This window comes from Trichosurus vulpecula, chromosome 6, assembly GCF_011100635.1.
Source record: "Trichosurus vulpecula isolate mTriVul1 chromosome 6, mTriVul1.pri, whole genome shotgun sequence".
In the NCBI taxonomy this organism is placed as follows: Eukaryota; Metazoa; Chordata; class Mammalia; order Diprotodontia; family Phalangeridae; genus Trichosurus; species Trichosurus vulpecula.
In genome coordinates, this window is record NC_050578.1 from 213681332 (window position 1) to 213707446 (window position 26115).

Here is a 26115-nt window from a genome sequence, read left to right on the forward strand (position 1 = left end):
GATAGTGGGGTTAAGTCCTGGCCAAAGCCTCACAGTGAAAAAGTAAGGCAGCTAGTAAGAGCCATCCTCCAAATCTGTGAGGCTCACTCTCCATCTGCTCAATCACATTGTTCCTCAGTTTAAATAACCTTTAGAATAACACAAGTTCCCCCTTTTCGCTACTCTTCCAGAAAAAGAAAAGAGCAAAATGATTAGCATTCTAAATCCACTCGGTTTTTTGAGCCACCCTCTCGAGGGCCTTGGGGCTCTCTAACTAAATACACAGCTCCCAAACACTTAATTCTGAAAGGGAAAATTGATTGTTTCCAAATGAACAGCCAAGCTAAGACAAAAGAGAACCACCAAAGTGACCCACCGCCCCAAGACCAACTCTTAGATTACTCATTGAAGCAATATCCCTAGTTGTTAAATTAGACCAATCCAGCAAAAGAAATGGTAACAATGATTTTAGTTGAGACAAGAATTTAAATATGTAGACAGTGGAAAACTGATAAGATAAAATCCAAATGAAATTAACTTGTCTACAAAAGTAAATCAGCAATGCCTTGATTTAAACTACAATAAAGAAGGAATAAAGCAGACTTACCTTCCCCAAACACCTCCATCTCACAAGTTTTAATAGAAATAGTAAGAGGCTGAGACTGTCCCTCTCAAGGCCCACACAAAGAAACATCAGCACAGCTGGCAGTAACTTGGTAAGCCTCACAACCCCAAATCTATCTTTCTCTGCACCTTTCAGTTTACAGCTACTCCCACACACCCTGACCTCTGGAGTACAGATGCTAAATAACCGCCAAGAGGTGAGAAGAGAGGAATATATACATTGATAGTTCTGAAGGATACTCACTTTGGGGAGCAGAGATTGCAGATAAATTAATCCACTCAATCCCAAAAGCCACCAGTTAAGCTAACAGTTTAAGGAAAATAACACCGCATTTACATACAGAACTTTAAGGTTTCAAAAATACATTACACACATTACTCCATGTATTTCACACAACAGCCCTTGGGGGAGGCAATTTGAGCACTATCACCCCCATTTTACAGGTGAGGAAATGTAGGCTCAGCCCAGGGCATACAGTTAAGCGTCAGAGACAGGACTTAAACCCAGGTCTCCTGCTTCCAAATCCAGTTTTCCAACCTTCCATAATGTACATTGATAATCTAGGGATCATCTCATCCATCCCATCCTCACAAGCCCAGAAGGTGAAGGGACCGCCAAGATCACATGGGTAGGTCTGCTGGCTCCAAGCCACCCCTTCTTTACCCTATATACACTGTCCTCAGCTCAGTTGTGACACACGAGTCTCCTGTCTCATGTTATAGATGCTCTTATGGCCAGAGGAATAATAAAAAGTACACCCTCCCCCAAAAAAAGTGGGAGATGCAATAAGTCTGGAAATTTCACAACGCTTAAACCCTGGACCCCTAGATAACTGACAGTTGAGTTCTGCTTCAGCAGTGCCAATGAGTCTTTGGGAACATTCAGAGAGTAGACTTTGAAAAAAAAAAAAAGAGCTTCCCAACAAACACAATTAGCATCATCCCAGGAAATAGCATTGGGTTTGGATTAAGAGTGCCTGGATTCCAATACTTCCTCCACTTTCTTCTTACTGTCTATAAGAAGTGGGATGTTAAGCAAGTCATCTAACTTCCTGGTCTAATTTGTAGCCCCATAAAACAAGGAAGTCAGACCAGAGGATCTCTTAAGGTCTCTTCATGTCCCAGATCCTATCATTATCTTGCAATGGAAGGACTTTTCTTAAAGCCCTGAGTGAGAAAACAAGACTCATTTTTATGATCATTTTACCCCAACTAAATCCTTCCAGAGATAGATACCTTACCAACACAAAAAGTATGAAAGTGGGAAAATAGCAAGCTTAATGAGTCCAAGGATGTCAGAGCAATCAGGCTCCTGATCAAAGGAGCAGACACCTCAGAGCAGACATGCCTGTGTTCAGCCAGAGGGTTACTTCCAAAATGTTTCCTACTTCTCCTTTGGTAACAGTTATTTATGTTGTTCAGCTATGTTAGCAAAGGTTTTCCTCCTCTAAGACTGAGTCATCAAAAGCAAGCGAAATTAAAACAATATGATTCAGAAATCTTTTTAGTAAATCTCAATTCTGTTATAAAAATCCTTTAGAATGAAATCTGTTCCTATGAAATCCTCTGTAACATGTCTTTTTCCTCAAGTGAGGAGTCCTGATAATTATTCTGATTCTGGCCAGTTCAAAGAGAATAGGGTACAAGGGGAGGAGGCATACACTTACAAGCATCATTGGAGCTCAGGAGCCCCTAAGCACTACACTCTACCACATCAAAAGGAACGTAAAAAATGATGTTTCTAAAATAGATATTTTTGGTATATATTCAAAAGATTGACAGGGAGACTCTCCGTCCAAAAGCATCATCCAAAAAAAGCTCAAATTTCTAATTTCTTGCACAAATTCAGAGGCAAACCCACTCACTGACAATGACATACATGTACAAGAGAGAAGTATGTGCACATGCACGCATACACTTACATACACATACACACACATACTCACCCTCCCCCACTAAGGAAGGAAGGGCAAGACTGATAAGTGAACAATGTGACATTTAGATAGATACAATCACAACTAAAAGATCAATACAAGAATTCCTAATAGTTACAAGAATGAAATATATTTTTCATTGATTTGTTGTTTCAAGCCATTAAAAAGATGGGTAAGCGTGTTAAAGAAGGGTAAATACTAACGGCATTTAAAAAAAACCCTCCCATTTTCACATTGTTGTAGAAAATCAATCTCAGTGACATAGTTTTAAAGTAAAAGTCCCTAAAGCAGACAGCATTCCTCAGACACCAAGAACATTCGTTTTCAGAAAGAATAATGGGCTCTTGGTAAAACAAGAAACAAAATGGGATGGTTACAAACACCCGAATCAAGGAATTCCAACTGCTTCTTGCCTCCCGGCAAATACGAGTAGGGCGTCTCGGCTCCAATGTACTCTTGGAGTTGCTTTTAGAAAGAATCATAAAAATGTCCAAATCCCCTTTTTGTTTAAATTGACCAAATGGCACCTATTTGCCTGAAGCAATAAAGCAGACAGTGTTCGAGAGATAAATCGATAGGAGGAAATAGAGAGGCTGGGGTTTCAGCTGAAAGTTAGGCTGCTGAATGCTGACACTATTGATTTCACCTAGTTCAGCTGGCCTTGTAATTAAAATGTAAATTTGAGAAAGAGATTATGTCCTGACAGAAATGGTGGGATTAAGGGGAAGATAAAAGCCCCTCAGTGAAAATTCAGAGAAAGAAATGAGAAAGAAAAAGAGCCCAGGTTTCTTCAGCTGTGTGGATTTAACGACTTCAGATTCACCTAAGTTTAATTGAAAAAACGGTGACAGAATATCAACTAATGTTATGAACTGCAACTCACCCCAAGGGCCATATTTACCATGGAGTTTGGGTGGCACCTTTTATGAACTCCAATGTAAAGCGATCTATCCGTGCTGGGGAAAGATAACCAACTGTATTTTGAAAAATATTTTTAAAGTCATGCAGGTGCTCTGGTGCCTTTCTGCAAAATCCCATCACTGAGGTGGGGCTGGGGGGGCCTCTGGGAGCCAGGGCAGGGCCAGGCAGAGGATGGGGCTTTTTAACTCTCCCCGGAAGGCACTGACCTCAGCACTGGCCATAAGCAGGTCTTTCCTATGTGCTCACTGATAAGTCAGAAAGGTCAGTGGAGACTAGTTTAACTCCCTCATTTTACAGTGGTTGAAACTGAGAGCCTGAGAGGGGAAGGGACTTGGCCTCTGACTCCTAAGCCAGTCAGGATCCTGTGAGATCTGGTAGTGATCTCAGAAGAGAATGACAACACAGCCAACAGTGCCAGCCTTAGAAGGAAGGGCACTTATGACTCATCAAAGCGATGAAAGAGGCCATCTCCCCAGAAATGGTTTTCAGCATCCTGAAGTGTTCCCAAGTCCAACAATGGTCATCAAAGAAGAGGCACAGAAAAAACAAATCAAAGCAATTGTTCCAAGACTCAATGCTTTTTGACGTTGTTGTGCTCCAATGATGATTTGATTTCAAGACTCAATTTCCCCCTCATGAAGTCCTGCATTGGGCTTGGGGCACCTTTAACAAAAGGGGATTAAAATTCATTGCACTGATTTTTCCACAGTAACATCACAAATTAGGGCTAGTGAATATTCAGTGGTTTATTTCAGCCAAAAGCTGCCTAGATCATTGGAGAGAACAGTGAAATGGATGAGAACCTGGTTTCTTCTCTTGACCAGACATTGTTACACATGACGCCCACACTCTATGGTCCAGACACACCGGTCTTCTTGTTGCTCCTCGCACACAACCATCCATGTCCCACCTCTAAGTCTTTGCACTGGTTATGCCCATGCCTGGAATGCCCATCCTCCTCATCTCTGCCTCTCAAAATCCACTGTTTTCTTAAAAACTCAATTCAAATGCTCCCTTCCACCTGAAGTCTTTCTGATCCCAGCTGCCAGTGCCCTCCCCCTCAAATTCTCTTGCCTTTATTTCACATACACTTGGAATGTATGTGAAATATATACATTTTTTCCTCTCCCTCTCCAAATATATGGATGTTGTCTCCCTACCCAATAGAATTGAAGCTCACTGAGGTTGGGGCCTTTCATTTCTGTTTTTATGTTTTTAGCACCTGGCCTGGGGAAAGGGCTCGAAGAATTCTTGTTGACTGAATATGACTGATAAATTTGTTCTGACACCCACCAGCTACAAGACTTTGGGTAAGTCGCATCAGTCTCTCTGGGCCTCACTTTACTTGCAGTAATTCCCTCACACATAAGAGGAGATCACGTATATGAAGTACTTTGTACATAATATTGCTCGCACTATCAGCACTGGAAGGCAGCATGAAGCAATGGAAAGAAGGCCAGCCTGAGTCAGGGGCAGCCTGGGCTCCCAGAGGCCAAGGGACCGTGACTCCAAGTTAGAGACAAGCCACCGAGCCGCAGCAGGGAAATCAGTTTCCATACAGAGAACTGCCCATAGCAATTAGATAATAGGGCTGGGCACCCCCAAAACACAATTACCCTCAATAAAGGCTTTACTGGTTTTGAAAGTGCTTTATAAATAGTCAGCTCACTTCAGGTCAATTCAAACAGGAGGCAGTGGGGTCTAGCCCAGCTTGGCTACCACAAGCTTTGTGGCCCTGGGCAGCACTTAATCTGTCTCAGGTTCTTCAGCCACAAAACGGGAGTGACAATGCTCGTGCTGCTACTTCACACAGAAAGCTATAAAAAGAGGACGCTGTCAGAATCATACACGGTATTAACATCCTCATTTACTAACCACCTCACAGGGCACGAAACAAGCACGCATCTACTATGGGCCAGGCCCCGGGCTAAGCTCTTTATAATGATGATCTCATCTCATCTTCACGACAACCCTTGGAGGTAGGTGCTATTATTATACCATTTTACAGATAAGGAAACTAAGACAAGCAGCCGTGAAGTGACTTGTCCAGGGGCACACAGCTAGGAAGTGGATGAGGCTGGATTTGAATTCAGGGCTTCCTGACTCCAGGCCCAGTAATCTACTTCCCCTAAGCTCTAGAGAGATGTGAGCCATGATTACTAATGGCTTAACATATTCTACAGAATGGCCAAGTCGATCAGCCATGGGGGACCCAAAAGCCACATAATAGGCACCCTGCTCCTCAAGCTTGCCTGTCCTGTCTGAATTGGACACAGTCTGTTTCTTCTAGCTCTTACCCCACCAGTCACCCTACAATGATAAGTTCCTTAAATGCTAGGACAAAGTTGTGTTTCCCCTGTCTCCCCCACAGCACTCAGCACCTAGTCGGGCACCCAGGACAAGAGGCAGTCAGCAAAATTTGAGCTGCTTGACCTTTACTTTGCTTCCATTTCTCTGCCAGGGACAATGCTCTTTAGTGTAGAAAGGATGGAACAAACATGATTAGCAGGAGATAGGTACCCAAGACAAGCAGGAGGGGAGCACCTTGCTGCCCCTGAGGAAGATGCCCCGATTTTGGGAAAAGTGACACGGAGGGAGTGCGCAAATTACAGGCTAGAGGACCTGATTTCTACTTCTTCCTGTGAAAATTCTAGAACGTGTTATTTGAGGGAATTGTCAGTGACCGCAGTGAAAGAGGAAGTGAAGGTCGCAGAACTCCATCAATAGCAGGTTGTGCTAGTTAGACTAATGTCATTTCTTTTTTTTTCTTGACACCATTACTACATGGAAAGCTCAAGGGGGAAGTTGTAGATGTTGTTTACCTGGATTTCACCAAAGCATATGGCTCAGCCTTCTCCCGAGCAATTGTACTATTCCTGTAGACAAGATAGAGGATGGAGGCTTGATGGTCCAAAGTTGGATAGATTGAGAGCAGGGTGACCAGCTGGATCCCAAGAGTAGTTATTAATGATTCTATGTTAACATGGAAGGATCTCTAGTGGAGGAACTCAAGGGTCTCTGCTTGGTTCTATGCCCTTTAACAATTTTGTTAATAACTTGGATAAAGGCATAGATGGAATGCTTAATGACCTAACACAATGAATAAGTCAGGCTCCAATAAGGTCTCAGTTGATTAGAACTTTGGGCCAAATCCAAGATAATGCAATTAATTACTGACTAAATTCAATTAAATGAGCATTTATTAAGTAGATACATACCAAACCTGCTGTGTACCAGGCTTTGGGTGAAGCACAAAGGATAGACATAAAGAAAAAAAATAAAAACCGTCCCTGCCCTTAAAATGATTTAATTCTACAAGGGGAAAACAACAACTACAGTCATCATTGCGACTTTCCCCATTGTAGTTTCAATATATTGCAGGCTGGCATAAGAAATTAAATGGGAATTTGGGGAATTTATGGAAAATTTAGTTTTATGGAAGCCACAAACGACACATGAAGGCCAGCAGACAATACAGAGCCTATGACCAAATACTTAACCCAAATTTTACAGTAAGGTACTGTAAACACCCCATAAAATAAAAAGAAAAATTCAGACTTCTTCTCTGGTATGAAGGGAGGGCCAAAAAATTTTACACAAATTTTCCAGATCATGGGGGTGCTGCACCCCAGATCCCCACAATGTGGAAGGCATAACTGTATAAAGATAAGTAAATTTAAAATGTAAACAAAGCAAATATAATCTTGAGAGGGGAAATGCCAATAATTGGGAGGATCAGGAAAGTCATGGGATAGAAAGGGACACTTGAGGTCCCAAGGGACCAGGGATTCCAAGAGGTGAAGGTGAGGAGGGGAAGCCTTCCAGGAATGGGACAAAGCCTATGCAAAAGTATGAAGATACGAGATAATAAGAGTTTAATTTATGTAGAATAGCAGGTAGGCCGGTTTGTGTGGAATGTGGCCTATGTAAATGCAAGTCATGTGAAATAAGTCTGCAAAGACAGGCTGAAACTATAAGAGACTGTGAATGCCAAATAGAAGGGTATGCATTTTATCTTGGAGCACCAGGGGGCCACTGGAATTTGCTGAGCAGAGGAGTGACATAGGCTTGTGCTTTAGGAAAGTCACCTTGATAGCCGTGCAGGGGATGGGTGCAGAAGAGTACGAGCAGAGGCAGGAAAGAGGATGTTACAATAGTCTAGGTAAGAAGTGATGAAGACCTGAACCAAGATGGCGATAGAGTGAACAAAGTGAAGGGAATGGATGCAAGGTGGGGGTAGAGTGAGAATCAACAAACCTTGATAACCAATTGACTGGGGGGTAAAGGAGAGAGAATGCACTAAAAGGGCCTTCACCCTCCTGGATGCCCTCCTCTGAACACTTTCCAGCTTCTCAATGCCCTCTCTAAAATAGGGTGTCCCGAGCCAAATCGAATCTTCCAGAGGCAGTCTGACCAGGTCAGACTACAGAGAACTGTCATACCCCAAGTTCTGGACACTACACTTCCCTAAAAGCATTCCAAGATCACATTGGCTTTTTTGATTATTCTATCACACTTTTGGTTGATATTGAATTTAGAATTCACTAAAAAACCCTCAGGGGTTATTTTTTCCACATGAACTATGATTTAGCTGTGTTTTCCCCATCTTGCACTTGTAAGGGTGATTTTTTTTTAAGACTGCAGTTTCAATATATGTCAAAAGCATGATATGGTAGCCTAAACTAATAATTCCATCTTAGGCTGCATTGAGAGAGGCAGAGGGCAAGGGACTAGGGCAGTCATGGTCCTGTGATGCTCTGTATTGATCAGACCAAACTACTGTGGTCGGTTCTGGGTGACATTTCTCGAAGGACAATGATAAGCTAGAGTATGTTCCGAAGACTGAACAGGACAGTGAAGGGCCTTGAGATGGTGCATATGTGAGTTGTTGAAAGAACTGAGGATGACTAACCTAAAGATGAGGACACTTGGGGGAGCATGATCATCAGTCTGAAGCATCTGAAAGAGTGTCATGTGGTCGAGGGATAAGATTTGTTCCCCTTGGCCCTGGGAAACAGAACTAAGAACAGTGGACACAAGATTCAAGCAGAGGTAGATTTAGGCTAGATGTGAGGAAACAATTCCAAACAAACAGAGCTAACCTCAACAGGACTGGGCTTATCAGGAATCAGTGGTCCCCCAAGGAAAAGCTGGATGGCCACTTGTCAGCTATGGTGGGATACAAGGGGCTGACTATTCATGGATGGGTTAGATGAGAGAGTCTCTGGGACCCCGTCCATCTCTGCAATTCTGTGAAAGTCTGTGAAGCATTACAGTTGGTACCCAAAGATCCGGGACACTGTAGGCTGGTAGTGAAGAGGTACTGGGCCAATTAGCAAGAGTACAGGGCTCTGGGAGAATGACATAGAGACCCCTTCTACTAGACTGCTTTCAGAGCACAATGGGGGAGAAAACAGACAGAGCCATCAGTTTCTGTCCTAGCAACCTCAGTGACAAGAACCAATGAGAGTTTGCTGCAAACCCACATCCTTCTTCCCAGCTTGTCCTTGAAGACTTGTCAGCAGCCTTCATTCAGCAATGCTGATGAGGTCTGTTTCGCTTGTCTCCAACCTCACACAGAATAGGATGGAGCTTCAACCTGAAATTTTCCAGTTACTACTGCTGGGATCCAGCTAGTCATCCTAAATAGAATGTCATCAAGCCCACAGCCTTCCATATTGTCTACAAAAATAGCCTGAGCATCCCTGTCAAATATCAAATGCTTTGAGCACACTTACTGTTTAGTTAATAGACTTCATTATCAAATAAGATGTACAGAATTTTAAGGGAATGTTCCAAATTAACTAAAAGCTAATCCTTTAAATTCTGCAGTTCTTGTGGTTAACTTCCCCTCCCATTCCTCTCCAATCCTCAGTTTTCTTTTCTGTAATACAGGATTACGAAGTGAAATGGTATAGAGGGAAAAGCTCTTCTCCCTCTATACCATTTCACTTGGTGATCCTATCCACCCCCATGAATTCAATTATAATCCCTGTGCAGATGATTCACAGACTTATTTATCCAGTCCTACCATGATTTCCAGTTTTGTATCTTCAACTGCCTATTGGACACCTCAAACTGGCTATCTCATAGACATCTTAAACTCCACAGGTCCAATAATGAACCCATTACCTTTTCCCCAAAACCTTGCTTCTGAACTTATCTTTTACTGCCCCCAGTCATCCAGGCTCACAATCTTGCCAAGTCCTATCATTTCTACCTTCACAGCATCTCTTATACGTATCCCCGTGACTCTCCCGACATAGCCACCAGTGTGGTTCAAGGCTTCATCACTTCACACCTAGACTACTGAAATAGAGTGGTAGTGGTCTCCATGCCTCAAGTCTTCCCTCACTCCCATCCATCCTCTGTTCAGCTTCCAGAGTGACCTTCCTAAAAGTGAATATCTGATCCTGTCACTCCCATACTCAATCTACTCTACTGGCTCCCTAATACTTCCAACATCAAATAGAAAAACTTCCAGCTTTTAAAGTCCTTCACAACGACTCCCTCCTTCCTACCTTGCTAGTCTTCTTACATTTTACTCCTCTCTATGCACCCTACAATGAGACAGTGAAACTGGCCTTCTTGGCGTTCCTCTAATGACACTCCACCTCCCACCATGGTGCCCTTCCAATGGCTGTCCTCTCTGCTTCTTCGTTCCACCATCCCATACTATCTTCCTCTTCAATGCAGCATTCCAGAGACCCTGTTTCTAAAAATCAATCCATTCCTTCCACTGCCATAAAAAAATCTTTCCTTTGCATAGTCACTCCTCTGCTCAAAAATCATCAAGCCCTCTCCAGTGCTCTAAGCAGCCTCTCTGAGGAGCTTGCCCCGTGTCACCAAGCTAATAATGTGAATTCATCAGAGCCAAGGATTTAGAGCTGGAAGGGGATTCTGATGCCACCTTGCCCAACCCCCTCATTTTACAAATGAAGAAAGTAAGACACAGGGAGGTCAAGTCACCCATCCCAAGGTCACAGAGCTATTCAGTCACGTCACCAGGACCTGACCCAGGCCCTCAGACCCATGGATGCTTTCTTTCACTATGCCATGCTGGTCTACTGACCTTTTCTCCCCTCTTGTATAGCCTCTCTAGCAAAGCAATGGTTCAAGAAATACCAGAAGTTATATCAGCCTTCTGGAATCATGAATAAACCACCTCCTTCTTTCCAGGGTTGATGTGGTTATCCTAGTTACCCCATCTACTAGTTAATTACCTTTTAAACTTGCTGACACATCCTCCATTAAAATGGTGGCTCTGTGTGTCTGAGATAAAACGCCAAGTTTACATTTTATCTTCTTCCAGGAAGGGCTACGAGAGCCTGCAAAAGACCTAGCCTGCTGTCCTAGCAGACCTCAGGTGTGCATAAGGGTAAATAGGGATTATACAAATGAGAGGTCATTAAAGGGCTGGTAATGTTAATTTGGCATGACACCCCTAATGGGTTATATCTTCACACTTGAGTTACCTAATCATCTAAATTCTTTTAACAAATTTACAATTCATTTTAGAGGTCCAGATTCAAATTGACTTGTCCTATATCACCAACAAAGCTTTGGGTATTGTTTTTATTTGCTAACCTACCCATCATTTAAGTTTGATTTTAGGGGTCTGGAAATATGCCTAGGTATAAATTTTTCTTCCAAAAAGAGATCGAAAACCCTGGGATATCAAAAATCCACATGGTCAATGCAATCCAACAAATGTTTATCAAGCCCCACTATGTGCAAGGCATTGTGCTCAGTCCTGAGAAAGAGGAAGATAAAATGTGACAGTCTATCCTCAAGAGTCTCCATTCCATACTCTAGGGCACAGCATATATACATGTGAGAATGTAATAGGAGGAAAGGAGAGATCTAGACTCTCAGACAGGAGATCTGTGGAGGCTACACAAACAGACTGTAACTGGGCTGAACACAGATAAGAAAGAGAAGAATTCTGAAAGGTTAGAAATGAGGAGAGGCCCGGGAGGGGAGAGGAGGGGGGAGGATGGCCTAATCTTGGAGTCAAAGAATCAGACCTGGAGAAATCAACAACAATAGTAATAGTAATAATAGCTAGCATTTACATGGCACTTTAAGGTTTACAAAGTGCTTAATAAACCTTTTCTCCTTTTATCCTCACGACAACCTTGGAAGGTAAGTGCTATTACGATCACCATTTTACAGATGAGGAAACCAAGGCAGACAGAGGTGACATGACTTATCCAGAGTCATGCAGCAAGTGTCTTCCTGACTCCGTCAATCTATCCATCTCACCACCTAGCTGCCTCTTAACAAGCAAAAAGCAGAAAGAAGCCAGGAGGCCAATCTGAATGCCTGGGATGCTGCAGCCTGATGCAGATGCTATCCCCACCTGCCCAACCTGGCTGCTTTCATAATGTCACCCTGCACCTATTCCCTGCCCCCCACAAACCCCCATTTTTCCACCTCTTGCTCTCATAACTGAGGTCAAGATACAATATTGCCTAGACGGTCCTACTGTTTCGCTCACCAGACTATGACTCCTTCCCCTGGCCACCACTCTCCTATGCGTGTTGTCTCCCCTGTTAGACCATAAGCTCCTTGAGAGACAGTGACTGTCCTGATTTGGTCTTTGGATCTTCAGCATTTAGCACATATTAAATATTTATTAAATGTTTTTCATTCATTCATTTATATACCTCGTAGCCTACTGTACCTAGAATATCTGAGTATATGAAGGGTATGATACGAAAGAATACAGGAAAGGTAGGCTGCAGCCAGATTGTGGAAGGCCATGAATGCCTGGCGAAATAATTTGTATTTCTTAACAGAGGCATTAGGGAGCCACTGAGCAGGAGAGTGATATGAACCTGAATTCAAAGGTAAGGATTTTTTCTTTTTGGAAAATAAAAACCCAGAACATGTTTCTCTAGAATAAGGAACAAATGAAGTGTTCAAATTAAACTGTGGAGCCTGAACCTTGGGAAATTTCAAGAAGTATGTATTATGGGTTGCTGTATCATATAACACAAACAGAAATTTGATTACTTGCTCAATTGTGGTGGGAGGGGGGGTTTTAAGCCTACATTTATTGAGACAGAGGATAAAATACAAAAAATGTGAAACGGTACTGGAGATTTCCCATGGCATAAAAACAAGGCTAGTCATGTTAAAATTTCTTACTACTTTTCTGAAAATGCCTATTTCTAAATGCTAATTTTGAAAGTTTAAGTCTCAAGCCAGTGAAACTTAGTGGTTAATTATTATAATGTGCTAGAGTAGTAGCACATTGTACTTTTTTAAAAGGGCAGTAAAGGGGAGGCAATAAAGTCAGCACTGCAGCTCCATGCTGATGTCCAACCTGCCCTGAAGGAGGGCATACACTTGGACCTATGCTCGAACAAAAAGCAGTAGCAGCAAACATATAGTGTGTTTTGTTAAACAGACTGGCACTTTTCTTTTCTTTCTCAGTCTCCTTAAGGTACTTGAGAAATCCCCATAAAATGCTTCTGATAAGAATGAGCAGGGGGAAAGAAACTAGGAAGGAAGAGACAGAGAAGAGGAAGGGCTGCATATTAAATCAGTGAAGATATCTATTTCAACACTCAGCGAAGGAATGATTTTTCAAATCATTTTGGTAAAATCAGTCAGTATAGTCACCCACCTGGAAACTTGGACGTAAGAGAGCTAGGAGTAGAGGCAGAGGAAGCATACCACAGTGGACGACCCACTGACCTTGGGGTCAGAAGGTCTGAGGTGGACAACCCTGAACCTATGACCTTGGACTGGTCATTTCCTCATGATGATGTATTTCACAGGGTTGCTGGGAGGAAAGTGCTTTGGAAACTACCAAATACTATACAGGTGCCATAATGAGAAGCAAACATTGATTTAATCGCACCACTTTATGCTCTTAAGTTTCTGAAAAGCAGAAACTAATTGAGGGCCCATGTAATTATGATCATCTCAGTTTACACTCATAAAGCACTTTGCCATTGTAAACTGTTTTAGATACACTAATTTGATCCAACAACCCTGTGAGACAGATAGTGAAAGCATCTTAATCCCCATTTTACAGAGGCTCCAAGGCGTGAAATGATTTGCTTTGCACTGAGTGGAAGAGCTGAGGGTAGAGCCCCAAGTCCTGTGACCTTCCATTAACACTGCCTCTCAAAGTTCAACAATCAGGGTGAGAACTGAACAAGCCACTCTCCATTCATATCTATGATAAAGGCTCATCACCTGGGGCATAATCCCCTAGAAACAAAGGACTACATGAAAAACCAAATACAAAACATGATGAACACTCTACCCCGGATGAACATGTAACTTCAATGTAGAACACAGGGAATCTAAATAATTTTGGATAATAAAATAAGCTTTGAAACTAAAAAGGTTTGGGCCTGTGAGGCCACAGCCTTCAGAGGGGCCAGACCTGATTAACTTTCACATATAGAGCACCTTATTTTTATCCCTTTAGCTGAGAGAGTTGTTCTTTTGGTTAGTGCAGAAGCTGAATTACTTTCCCTGAACATCAAGGAACTGGAGCACTAATGATAATAATACACTGAGTAGGGCATCATGGTAATCTTTTTTGTGATATCCTACTAGACAGACTGTGAAGCAGGGGAGGAAGGGTTAGTTGTTTGTTAAAATTCTTCTCACCTGACTGAAAACGTTTAAAACGAAACTTGATTAGTAGATTCTCAAAACCATAAAATATCAGACTGGAAAGAACAGTAGAGACCAACTAGTCCAGCCTCATGTTAGAAAGGAAGGAACTGCGGCTCAGAGAGTGAAAGGGACTTTCTTTCCCAAAGCCTCACGGTTTTCTAGCCCTCATTACCACAAACCTGATGTTCCAGAAATGTCTTTTTTGAAGAACAGGCAACACAGTTCTTCCTCCTAGGCACGTGTCCCTCTCCCAACAATGAGCCAGCCCCAGCTCAGCGGAGCTAAGGCCCCTCTTACTGATGTACTTGCATCAAAGGCCTGGGTACCCCATGTTCTGCCAGGCCCATGGTTTCTGCCAATTCCCCAGCTGATGGTAAATCTACATTCTCCGAATAAGGAGAAGAGAGCAGAGAACACTAAATGTGAACCACAAAACAATTAAGGAAGCCACACTTTGTGGTTCAGTGGGGAAAGCAATGCAGAGTCAGAAAGTGCTGGGGAGGAGATCCAGGGCCCAGACCACAACGCACTTCCCCTCTCTGATCTTCCATTTCCTTACCTTTAAAATGGGGCTAACAATATTTGCACTATTTAAGCAGTGTTGGACCTGGAGTCAGGAAAACCAGAGTCCAACTCCTTGCCTCAGGTACTCACCAGCTGGGTGATCCTGGGAAAGCCTATCTGCCTCAGTTTCCTCTTCTGTAAAATAAGGATAATAAAAGCACCTTCCTCCCAGGGTTGTATGAGAATAAAATGAGCTCCTATATGGAACGAGCTCTGCAAACCTTAGCTATTTATTTACCTTGCAGAAGTATTAAGGGGATCAAAGGAGAAAACTCTATCAGCTACAAATTTGTCATCATCATTATAACTACGGAAAGAAAGTAGAATCTGGGCAGAGGTGTTTACATTAGGCAGGGCTTTGTTTGGGCCTGAAACTCAGAGCACCCCAAGCTCCCGTAGGCAGCGTCCTCGGACGGCATCCTCTCTAGCCCAGCAAGGGGCGCTCATTACATAAATCCATCAGCTGCACTCTGGAAGGCTGTGGGTGGCAGAGGGGGAGTTGTACTTGATGGAACTATCATTTCAGCTCTTTATGGTCCACTAATTCACCTGTCAGCTTTATTAGCGCCCAATAATGTGTTTAATCCCCCAAACCGTTCCTTAGTGCTCGGGAAGGCTGTAAGAACGAAATCCCATCTGGTCACTGATGGGCAACCAGTCCTGAGAACACTCGGTCTGTGCCCCAGCGACCACTCCCCATCACCCTGTAGGTGGGCGAAGCCCGGCTGCCTGTCAGACCGAGCTGCTGATATTGGAACTGCAGCAAGCAGGGCAAAATACTACCGAGTTCCACCAAGACCTCATCATCCATATTTCTATCCACTGGCTATTTATACACTTAAACTTTTTTCTCCCTTTGAGCAAATAAATATCTCTGCTTCCCAGGCACCCAGCAGCTTTCCTCGGCAAGCCACGGCAGAGCCTGGCTGAATGAAATAAGTGCCGGGCTCTCTGTGGCTGCTTCTCCTGGAAAGTATTTGTTTATCTAGACCCAATCACAGCTCCCCTATGTGTGTAATGACTTCCTCCCAGCAGCCAGAGAGATTACCCACACCACTGATCGCTTTATTACTTCATAATGGCTGTTTATTTACTTTACTGCGGCAGTAACACGGAGGGATAAAGCCTTTCACAGCTGGCCAAACTCACCATACTCCTTCCGCAGGTGGTCTGGAATGTGGGGCTCATAACCTTCCTTCTCGGGCACCTCCACAAAATCCGCTTCATCTTCATCTTCATCGGAGTCGGCATCTAAGGCTTGCCTCTAGGGAAAGAAACGCGCCCTAAGCACAGACAAAAACTCATTCGGGGCATATCAAATGAAAATATTTGTCTACCATAAGCGGGGAGGGAGGGTTTCTATGAAACACCCCACCCCACCCCAGTAAGTTCATTTATAACTCGTTTTCTCCCTGTGACTGGAGGCCAAGCCATTATCCATGGCTGGACTAGATTTCAAAATATTATCTCCCAAACCATCCTGGATCCTTAAAATCTTTCCCTAAAATGTCAGCTTTAAGGATTCTCCCTTAAAGATGTCATTTGCCAATTCAGGGCCAGTTGAAAAGGAAATGGAAAGCAGGTATATCAAAATAGCAGTCACCTCCAAGAGCCGGCCTCCAAGCTTTCTTTGTTGATGCCTTTGCTGCAAGGATTGTATAAAATAATCACTGTTTCACAGGACAAACTGATGGGCAGAAAGAAAGAGTGCAGAAGAATAGGGGATTTAATGCTGATAAAAGCAAGGAAATTCAGTCTGGTTTCAATGAATTTTTACTCTATCAATTCTTCTCTCTTTTCTTAAAAGCAGGAAACTTAAGAGAAGCTGAAAATTCTCAGAAGTCCATGTTCTTCAGGTTTGATAAAATTTATAAAACCTGTTATTTCAAAAAAAAAATTTAAACATGCCAAATCTAACATTTTTAATTTCTTTCAGGTACAGTATATACAGTATGTGGTAACACACACATACACAATGAATACCAGATATATTATTCAAGAACAGAGAACATGTCTTAAAAACCAAGGCAACACTTACCTTGCTAGATACATTTTAATGCTACTTTGCTGCTGGTTAAATTTTTTTTTCTTTTGAATAGCTTTAAATAAAAATAACTGATCTAAGACACCATGCCAACCTATAAAATGAAACTGTAATCCCAGTGAACGCTAGCTAGTAGCAAGCTGGCTGCCTGTCAAGGCTAAGTTCTACCTAAATGCATGAAAACCTACAAGTCCACCAGACCCCAGATGTCTCAGAATGGAGATGGGTTCACATTTAATTTGCTTTCCCCCTTCTCTGCAGAACGAAAGAATTCTGCTTACCCCACTGTATTTAAAAGCAACAGAAATCAGCATGTATTTATATTGTCTGCCCTTTTTCTGGAAATCAAAACCAAGCTACAGACTGAGAGACAATCTGAGGGGCATTCTTCACAGGGAACAAAAGCGAAAGCCAGGTGAGCATGATGACTTCCAGAGTCCCTGTTCCTTTCTAAGTAGGTCTTTAACATGGATATCTATATAAACCACTGGGTATATGAAGAAGAGGGGAGAAAGAGAGGAATATGATTTCCCCCGGCAGCAATATCATACCAATTTAATTCACTAGTCTAATCATGTGTCACAGCAGCATAGGCTGAGATACTGCAGCTTAAAAGAAAAAAAAAGGACAGAAACCTAGAGGGGGAAAAAAAACCCAACAACCCCTAACCCAGTAAGCTACACCAACACTGCATCACTTCTTGACCAGCAATTCTTATGGGCAAGAGTCAAAATCCCTCCAGTTATGCAGATGGAAGTTTTCAGAATTGCTATAGTGACCTACTACTGCTTTTAAATAGATCAACAGAGGCACATAATAATTGTGGAAACTTACTTCACCATTCCCTTCTACAGAATCCCCTCCCAGAAGGATACTTGCTTAAAGAAAAAAAAAAGAAAGAAAAGAGCTCTTTAATGAATATCCCAGAAGACAGAGGGTTTGGGAGGGTGTCCGTATCAAACAGGTTTTGAAATATTCCCCCTCCTATTTCCCTTTCACTGTAAATTCCTTCAACAACCATGACTGAAACCACCCCTGCTGTTTACGATAAACAGGCCTCAAAATTGAAATCCCCCAGCCGAAGCATTGCTTCCCTCTTCCTCACACAGAGAGAAAGAAAGGGTCATCAGGCTCTGGGAAGTATTGGAGAGCTACATATTTTGCTTCTGACTACAAGCATCTCTCCCTAGCCACAGAAAGGAAACTAGCCCTTCAATTCTGCCTGAAGTCGATGGGACAAAAACCTATCCAAGGTGCCACACTTGGGCAATAGGGATGTCAGGTAGTGCACCACTATCGAAAACCTGCTAAACTATTGGCCAAGCACAAGTGTCCATTTTCAAAATTCAGATACAGAACAGCTCCCAGTGCACTCCAGGAAAGCAAAGTACCGTAGTTGGGGCTTTTGCTCCAAGCCAGATGGGGCTGCAAAGAATTCCATCATTTAACTCAGTGAATCAAGTCTTTGGAACAAGAGATAGAAGCACGAGTTAAGGCAATGGCTGTGCCTCATTATCATGAAGCTTAGGTAATTTCCACCTTCGTTTTGTCAGGCATTTCTGGCCCAAGCATAAACATCCATAGAGAGTTTTTAAAATGTAGTTGGGGGAAAAAAAACACTAATTTCCCCATCTATATAGCAGCATCTTTTTTGTATTTACAAGAAACAAACAAAAAAAAACCCAAACAAAAAAAACAGAGAAACATTTCCAGTGTTAATGTATTCCTATGCTTTTAAAAGGGAAACTATCAAAGTTATACACTAAAGGTCCTAGCTTTAAAAAACTTGGTTGTGTTGCCCAAATAAAAGCTATACTTAAGCTTCTCTGCAAGATGATAATGACTGGCATCTCAGGAGGCTCAGAGATTTGAGCTCTGATTTTCCACTGGAAGAGTACAGATCAATGAACCTTGAGCCACAAGTGCTCCAATAACCAGACAAACTAACCTAAGTTCAATGGTATCTGCAACTTTAGCCTGTCCTTCCTTAGTTCTCAGTCTAGCCTCACATCTAGGACTGGACTTAGACACATTATTAGCATGCTAATTTCACATGATGAGAGCATCCCCAGACTGGTATGTTAGCCCCAACACGCAGCCTGGCAGGGATACTGAATGCCCAGGGTATACCTGTCTAAGACACTCCTGAGCCTATGAAAATCTCTCCTGAGGAAAGGCCTAATCAGATGCAAATTCACTTTGTTTAGGTCCGATCTGTGAGCTGTGCATTTAGGGGCTATAGGAAACATTAATCATTGGAAACTGTAATTTTTGTTATCAGTCTAACACTAATCAAAAGGGAAACCTGTCACTACCGCTGACCTGTGAAACGTCCCAATTATACTCTTCGGAAATGACAGGAGCACTTAACTTCCTCACTGAGTAAATGACGACGATCAATCAAGTCTGAATAACAATGAGCCACGGAGCTGAAAATTATTTTTTGTATAGAATCTACCCAGGAATTTATGAAAGGTGAAAAGCAACCCAAGGTTTTAGGGGCATTATGGCTCCCAGCTAGTGCAGTGCATATCAAACACTAAACAGAATTTATGTGTTTTAATTTTCTAAAAGGTAGATGTGGACTTGGTGCTACAATGCATAACATATAATGCCAGATTTTAAATATGGGGGTCATTTTCATAAAATATTATGCTTATTGTTTGCACCCTTGAATTTCACTGGGGACTTTGATTAAATTTCTATTTTCTGGAAAATATTTAACTGCTTAGCTAACTAATAGGAATTAAGCCTTCTTTTCCTCACTGAAAATGTTTATTTTGGGGGCTAAATCAGAAATGTGGGACTCCTTTTTGTTCTGAAATAAAAAGTAATGAGGCTGGGCTCCCAAACCCAAATGTCTATAAATAGTTATGTTCATTAAGTCATTAAAAAAAAATACAGAGGCACAGCTGATTATCTTCTCTATAGCAAACCAATTCCCCTTCTCTTAAAAGAGTATTTGTTTGGGGACTCAGTTGTCCTCTTATGCTCTTCCTCAAGAGCTAAACACACATTTTTTTCCCTCCATTTTTTTAACAAGTTAAAAGTAAGGTAATGTATTCCTTCTAAATTAATTTGGAATTAAGAGTGTTCACTACTTCTGTTTAAAAGACTCAAATTATAAAGCTTATCTTTCCCAGGTTAAATATCTAACCACACCATACAACTGTAATACATAAATTATGCTTTCATATAAAATACAATTATATTTTAACTCAAGGAAAGGTGGCCATTATCTTTGCTAATGACAGTAGGGAATGAGAACTCAATGGTGAGTCTTGGCCTCTCTTTGATGTGCAAACTAAAAATATCATATAAACTTTGCAACCCAGAGAAGCAATGTGGATGGAGACACTTTGAATAGAGGGAATGGAAAGGAATGAGTAAAAAAAATCCCCACTTGACTATTTTTAAACATTTCATTCTTAAGGCAACAAATAAATGGCTCAAGAGGATCACATGATTTGAAGCAATGGTTCTCAAAGTATGGTCTTGAGGACTCCTGAAAGTCCTTGAGACTCTGTCATGGAGTCCTCAAGGTCAAAACTATTTTCATAAAAGTACTAAGACATTATTTACCTATTAAACTATTCCTCCCTTATCCAACTGCAACTCTGTGTAAGGTCAAATTTTCTTCACATACATCAACCAAAACAACATATCACAACAGAAAGAATTCAGAAGTAGATGTGAGAATCTAGCCATAGCCAGACACTAAAGAGTTTTGCATAAATACGTAAAGCAGTGTCACTCTTCTCACTAAATTTTTTGTTCTTGGAAAATAGTTACTTTTCACAAAAAATGTTTTTTACGTTACCATGTAATTAGTTTATTACTGTTATTTTAAATGAATTAATACATATTTTTAAATATTAGTTTTAATTTCCAATATGATTTATATTGATAGAATGAAACCCACATAAACAAAACTCTTTGGGGTCCTCAATTTTTAAGAGTTTAAAGGAGTCCTAAAACCAAAAAGTTTGAGAACTGTTGATTTATAGCATTTAGAAGGGTTTATAGAGATCTCAGTCCAAATTCTTCATTTCACAGATAGGGAAACTGAGGCCCAGACAAGTGAAAGGAGGTTTCCAGAGTCACTCAGCTAGTAAATCGCAGGGCTAGCATTTGAAGCCAGGTGTCCCAACTCCAAGTCTAGTGGTCTTTTCACCTTACCTCAAGAAGTTGTTATATAACAGGAAGCCTTCCATTTGAGGCTCAAATCCAGTTGAGGACACTGGTGAGGAGTGCTATAACCCAAGCAGAAACCTCATTTAAAAATACCCAGAACTGATACACAGGGCACACTTCTAGAGGCAGGCCTTGGCTAGATAGGCCAAAAGAGAAACCCTGTGTCTGATGCAAATGACCTTCAGAAAAACGTTCTAAGAGTTAAGCCTTCTGAAGAGCAGTTTCCCTGAGAGCAGGCTGCTTTCAACTCATCTGAGAGCTGAGTTCTCAAATCGTGATTCCAAAAGATAAATAAATAAAACTCTTAAAAAACAAAACAGCAACCATCCTTCCCTCACTCTATCCTCCCTCCACCCCAGGGCTCCTCTAAAAATGTGTGTTTGAAGAAAATGAAATCATTCATGTTTCACTCTGCACTGTCATTTCTGGGAAAGCATGAGGAAGGGAGAGGAAGACTTAGGAACAGGTTGGTGTGTCTGGGATCTGTGAGGGAACACCCAAGAAGTGCTGACAGAAGCCTTTGCTGGCCAATCAAATGCTTCCCCTCCTGATATCTGCTAGTAAAACAGGAACCACACATGACAGAGCACACAATTGTGAGGGGATTTCCTCCTCCCCCTTTTTCTTTTTTTCTTTTTCTAAATTTTAAGTGTTTGAATAGAGCCAGGATTGACTGTCTCTCATTAAAATCAAACACACAATTAATGGTGATGGCTCTCACTCACACAAAATTAAAGCGACACAGACACAAGCACAAACAAGGCCGCACACAGACCTAACTCACAAGGGAGAGATGAAGAAGTGTCCTTGCTTCTTGCCCTGGTTTTATACAAATTGATTCTTACCCACAGTTAAAAGGATTTAGAAAAATGAGCCTCTGCAATCATAATTAAACAAGCAATAAAGCTGTGAAAATATACAATGCAATCAGTTTACAGAACTCGATGCAGTGAGAACGCTAATTATTTGAGAGGGAAAGAGAGAGAAGGAGCAGGGGCAGTACAGAAAGAAGCCATATCTACTGACTGGAGCCTCCCGCTGGCTGGAAACTACAGCTGGGACCATTAAATAAATTTTGTACGGTCTAATTAACTTGCTTCGCAATCTCAATTACTTTTCACCCAAGAAATCACTTTTGTTCAGTTTTATGTGTGTCTGTTTCCCTTTTTTAAAAAAAAATGATGTAAGGCATCCTCAGACAAGTGAACTCTAAACTTCATTTGTCTTTCAGCCGGCTTGATGGCTATGCATTTAAAAACCCATTCTATCTTATAAACTAAAAATTAAATGTACTCAGCTGTGATGGTCGCCATTGCATCTGCTATTTATATGCTAATACCCTCCCTGGAAGATCTTGCAAATTATTCCACCATGCCAATATCTCATGTGCATCTATTCAGAGCCAACTAAACATTTTTTTTTTCTAGAGGACAGAAGATTTTGGCCAAGGGACTATAATACTTAGCACAGTGGAACCCATTTAAAGAGGCAGCTAGCTGTTGGGTGGAGATATTTTGATTACAATAAAAATATGCACAGAACTGCAGTTAGGTCTTTTTAAATGAGCATAGCTTGAGCTTCATGAATCCAATCATATATTTCCATTACCTGAGTACAAATCTTTTAAAACAAAAACCTAGGAAGAAATGCATTTTACAGAAAAATACCTCCTCTGTTTACATACTCTAAGCAGAGTGAAAAAAAGATATCTATCTTAATATTGAAAAATTTCAAAATTACAGCTTCCCCCTCCTTCTGGATGATGATGCTATCCCAAGCTAACCTAGAAACAAGATTTTAAACAAAAAGCAAGCCTGGATGTTGCAAGAATATGGAATCTAGATGATTGGGCAAAAGGGTCCTTTTTACCTGTCTAGGAAAAAAACCTTTCTTATTTGCATTATTTCAACAAAAAACACGAAGACACCATAGCAACACTCTAGAGTTCCCCTTTTGTACAACTTCCTATTGCTCAGGTGTTAGGAGGCTATTTCCAAAGGCAAGCTGATAGGCAGTCGCCTAGCAGGGGACTTATAGTTAGTACCTTCACAGTCAAAGCTTGTTAAATTGAATAGAATTAAAAGGAACTACAGTAGAAAAGGCTTTGGATCCAGAGTCAGAAGGTCTGGGTTCAAATCTCTGTTTCGATATTTGGTAGCTGTGCAAGCTTGGGTTCAGTCCTTTCATCTATCTGGGCCTTAACTTCTTCATCTGAAAAACAAGAGTCTTGAATTAGAGTAGGGGTTCTTAACCTGGGGCCCATGGACCACCAAGGGGTCCTGTGGATAGATTTCAGAGAGTCTATGAACTTGGATGGGAAAAAAAATTACATCTTCGTTTTCACTAACCTTTAACTGAAATTTAGCATTTCTATCAATTACAATTTTTTTAAAAAATACATTATTCTAGGGCCAGACTATAATCCAAGCTAACAGTCAGGGTTTGGGAGTTTTGAACTACAGTGGGCTAAGTCTATCAGGTGTTTACCCGAGGTTTGGTATTACTATAGTCAGCCTTCAGGAACAGGACGTGATCAGGTTGCCTAAAGAAAGGCAGACTGGTCCAGATCAGAAAATGAGGTCGTAGCTCTCACGCCTATCAGAATGGGAGTGAGACTATGAGTAGCCCCTGCACTTCCAGCTTGGGCAAGAAAGGGAGATCCAGGCTCCAAAAACAAAACAAAACATTCTGAGGAGTCTACAGGTTTCACTAGACTTCTAAATAGGTCCACAACACAGAAAAGGGTTAAGAACCCCTGAACTAGATGGTGTATTTCTTCTAGCTCTAAATCTTTGCTCACCATTATTAATCCTCTGGTCTAGAACTAAAGCGAAGTACAATAATATTGGGCAATGATATACAGTGATATATACAATGATATATACAATGATATACAGAGGTGTCAAACTCACCAACAGTTGAAGAACTGCAAGCTACCCACAAAACTCTCGTTTGGCCCAGATCGAATTAAAATGTAACTGGGAAATGTTTAACAAAATAAATAAAAAATTGTAACAGCACAAATAACGTTAATTTGTTGTTTTCTAAGGATCCATTTCTATTTGAGTTTGACACCACTGATTACAATACCTCAATGTTGCTAATACCCCAAAAAGGTACATTTAGTAGCTACACACCTTAACCCTTTCTGTTTTCAGGTAAATATAAAGATTATGCTACAGGTTGAGCAGCCTATGAGTGTTGTGGCTAAAAAAAAAAAATTCATCCCCTGGTGGCCAAGCACCAGGGGATGATTCACATCATCCTTAGCTACACTGATCTTCAGATCAGAGACATACAGTATGTTACAGAGTCTGTACACCTTTGGCACAGCCTCTGAGGACCCAAGATCACCTTCCACCTACACTAAGGTATCCAAAGAGGACTTCAGTCCAGTTACAAGAGTCATTCTGGTAGGTCTATAGAGACACAACCTTACACATGGTGAAGTAATATGGCAAAGGATAAAGTCCACTGGCCTCGGAGTTGGAATGCCTGGGTGTGAGGGCCACTCCAGCCAAATCCTTGCTATAAGAACAGTTTCCTCATCTGTAAAATGGGGAGAAGAATACTTGCTCTATTTACCTCACAAGATTATGGGGGGAACTAAATGAGATAATGGATATGAAAATACTACATAAATATGGGCTATTACAATTCGGTTGATCTGTTATCTAGTTTTATAAACACAAATTAGCAGAATCTTGTAAGGTTCTATGTAGGAAATACAGTTTATTTTGCTATGTAATTTGCTTACAAAGTGTGTCTTGTGTAGTGGCTACAGAACTAGTTACTGCTGAACACTGAATGGTCTAAAAACAATGGTACATTAGAAAAATAGGCCAAGTTATCACTTGGGTTAGTTGAACTTTACATAAAACTAACATCATATTCAATGGAGTGTGTAATAGTTTCTTAGTTAGAGCAACCTAAGATCTCAAAATCTAATAACTCTTATTCCCCTCCCTCCAAGTGTTACAGCTCCCCACAGTCAGCTAACTTTGGGTTATGTTGTTCAATGTAGAGGAAAAAAAAAAACCAACGTCTAGGGACTTGGGTTCACACTGCTAAATTATTTTAAATGAAAATTTTACATTGAAGATGTTTGCACACATGTATTGTGGGAAGGGGCAGGCTGTCTTGCATCACTGTGTCGTATCAAACACACCTGCTCACATGAATAAAACCACTGCCAAGCGTGTCATTGCAAGTGCTTAATGCAGGCTTTTTGATTTTGATGATGATAAGGATGTTCTTCAAATAAAACAGCACTTACTAAAGATAATCAGTGCTAACACTCAGGAGCTAGTGGGCGTACAACTCGATGGATTTATTTTTAACTTTGTGATTTTTTATGGTTATTTCCTCTGGTCCTTAACCTTCCTTTGTTCAGTCTTCCATTTATCTGCTATCTCTCAATAATAACTCTAGTGCCTTGGATTTACATACGGCTTTGAGATATGCAAATCACTTTACTTATAGCAACCCTGGAAGTTTGATAATAGGAAAATTGTCATCTTAGTTTTACAATAAGGAAACCAAGGGCCAGAGAAGGCAACTTGCTTGTGGCTACATGGTAGGAGAGGGTTGGAGCCAAGATTTGAATCCATCTGACCACTCCTGACTCAAATTTCTTTCCAATACACTGGGCTGCTTCCTTTGTACAAGGTACTATCCCAGGTACCATGCTAGGTGCTAAAGGGAATATGAAGTAGGGGCCCAACAGCCTACAATTTTGTAGGGCATACAAAAATATATATGAAAAGTTAAAAAGCAATACAAAGAAATGTATGACATAAGCAAAAAAAAGAAGAGAGATAAGCTTAAATGTGTTATATTCCACCTTCTCCTAATGTTTCCTTGTCCTGGACTTTTTAGCTACAAGAAAGCCAAGTAGAATACAACCATGCCTTCAAAAGAACCTTTTTTCCCTAGACTCTAACTCAGTACCTTGCACATGTTGTTGTTTGTTGTTTAGTCATTTCAATGGTGCCCAATTCTTCATGACCTCACTTGGGGTTTTTCTGGCAGAGATACTGGAGTGGTTTGCCATTTCCTCCTCCAGCTCATTTTACAGATAAGGCAAACAGGGTTAAGTGACTTGCCCAGGGTCACACAGCTACTAAGGCCAGATTTGCACTCATAAAGATGAGTCTTCCTGACCCTAGGCCTGGCACTCTATCCACTCTACCACCTAGCTGCTCCAACTTT

The 26115-nt window shown here is 41.3% G+C and overlaps 1 protein-coding gene across 1 annotated transcript in view; it reads right to left on the bottom strand.

Annotated features, from left to right (window-relative positions):
- The window catches only part of UVSSA (UV stimulated scaffold protein A), a 105039-nt gene that overhangs the window by 37668 nt on the left and 41256 nt on the right, over positions 1–26115 (bottom strand). The window contains exon 9 of the mRNA XM_036765394.1: positions 15816–15930. Within this exon, the coding sequence (XP_036621289.1) occupies positions 15816–15930 (115 nt within the window). The remainder of the gene's footprint in view (positions 1–15815; positions 15931–26115) is intronic.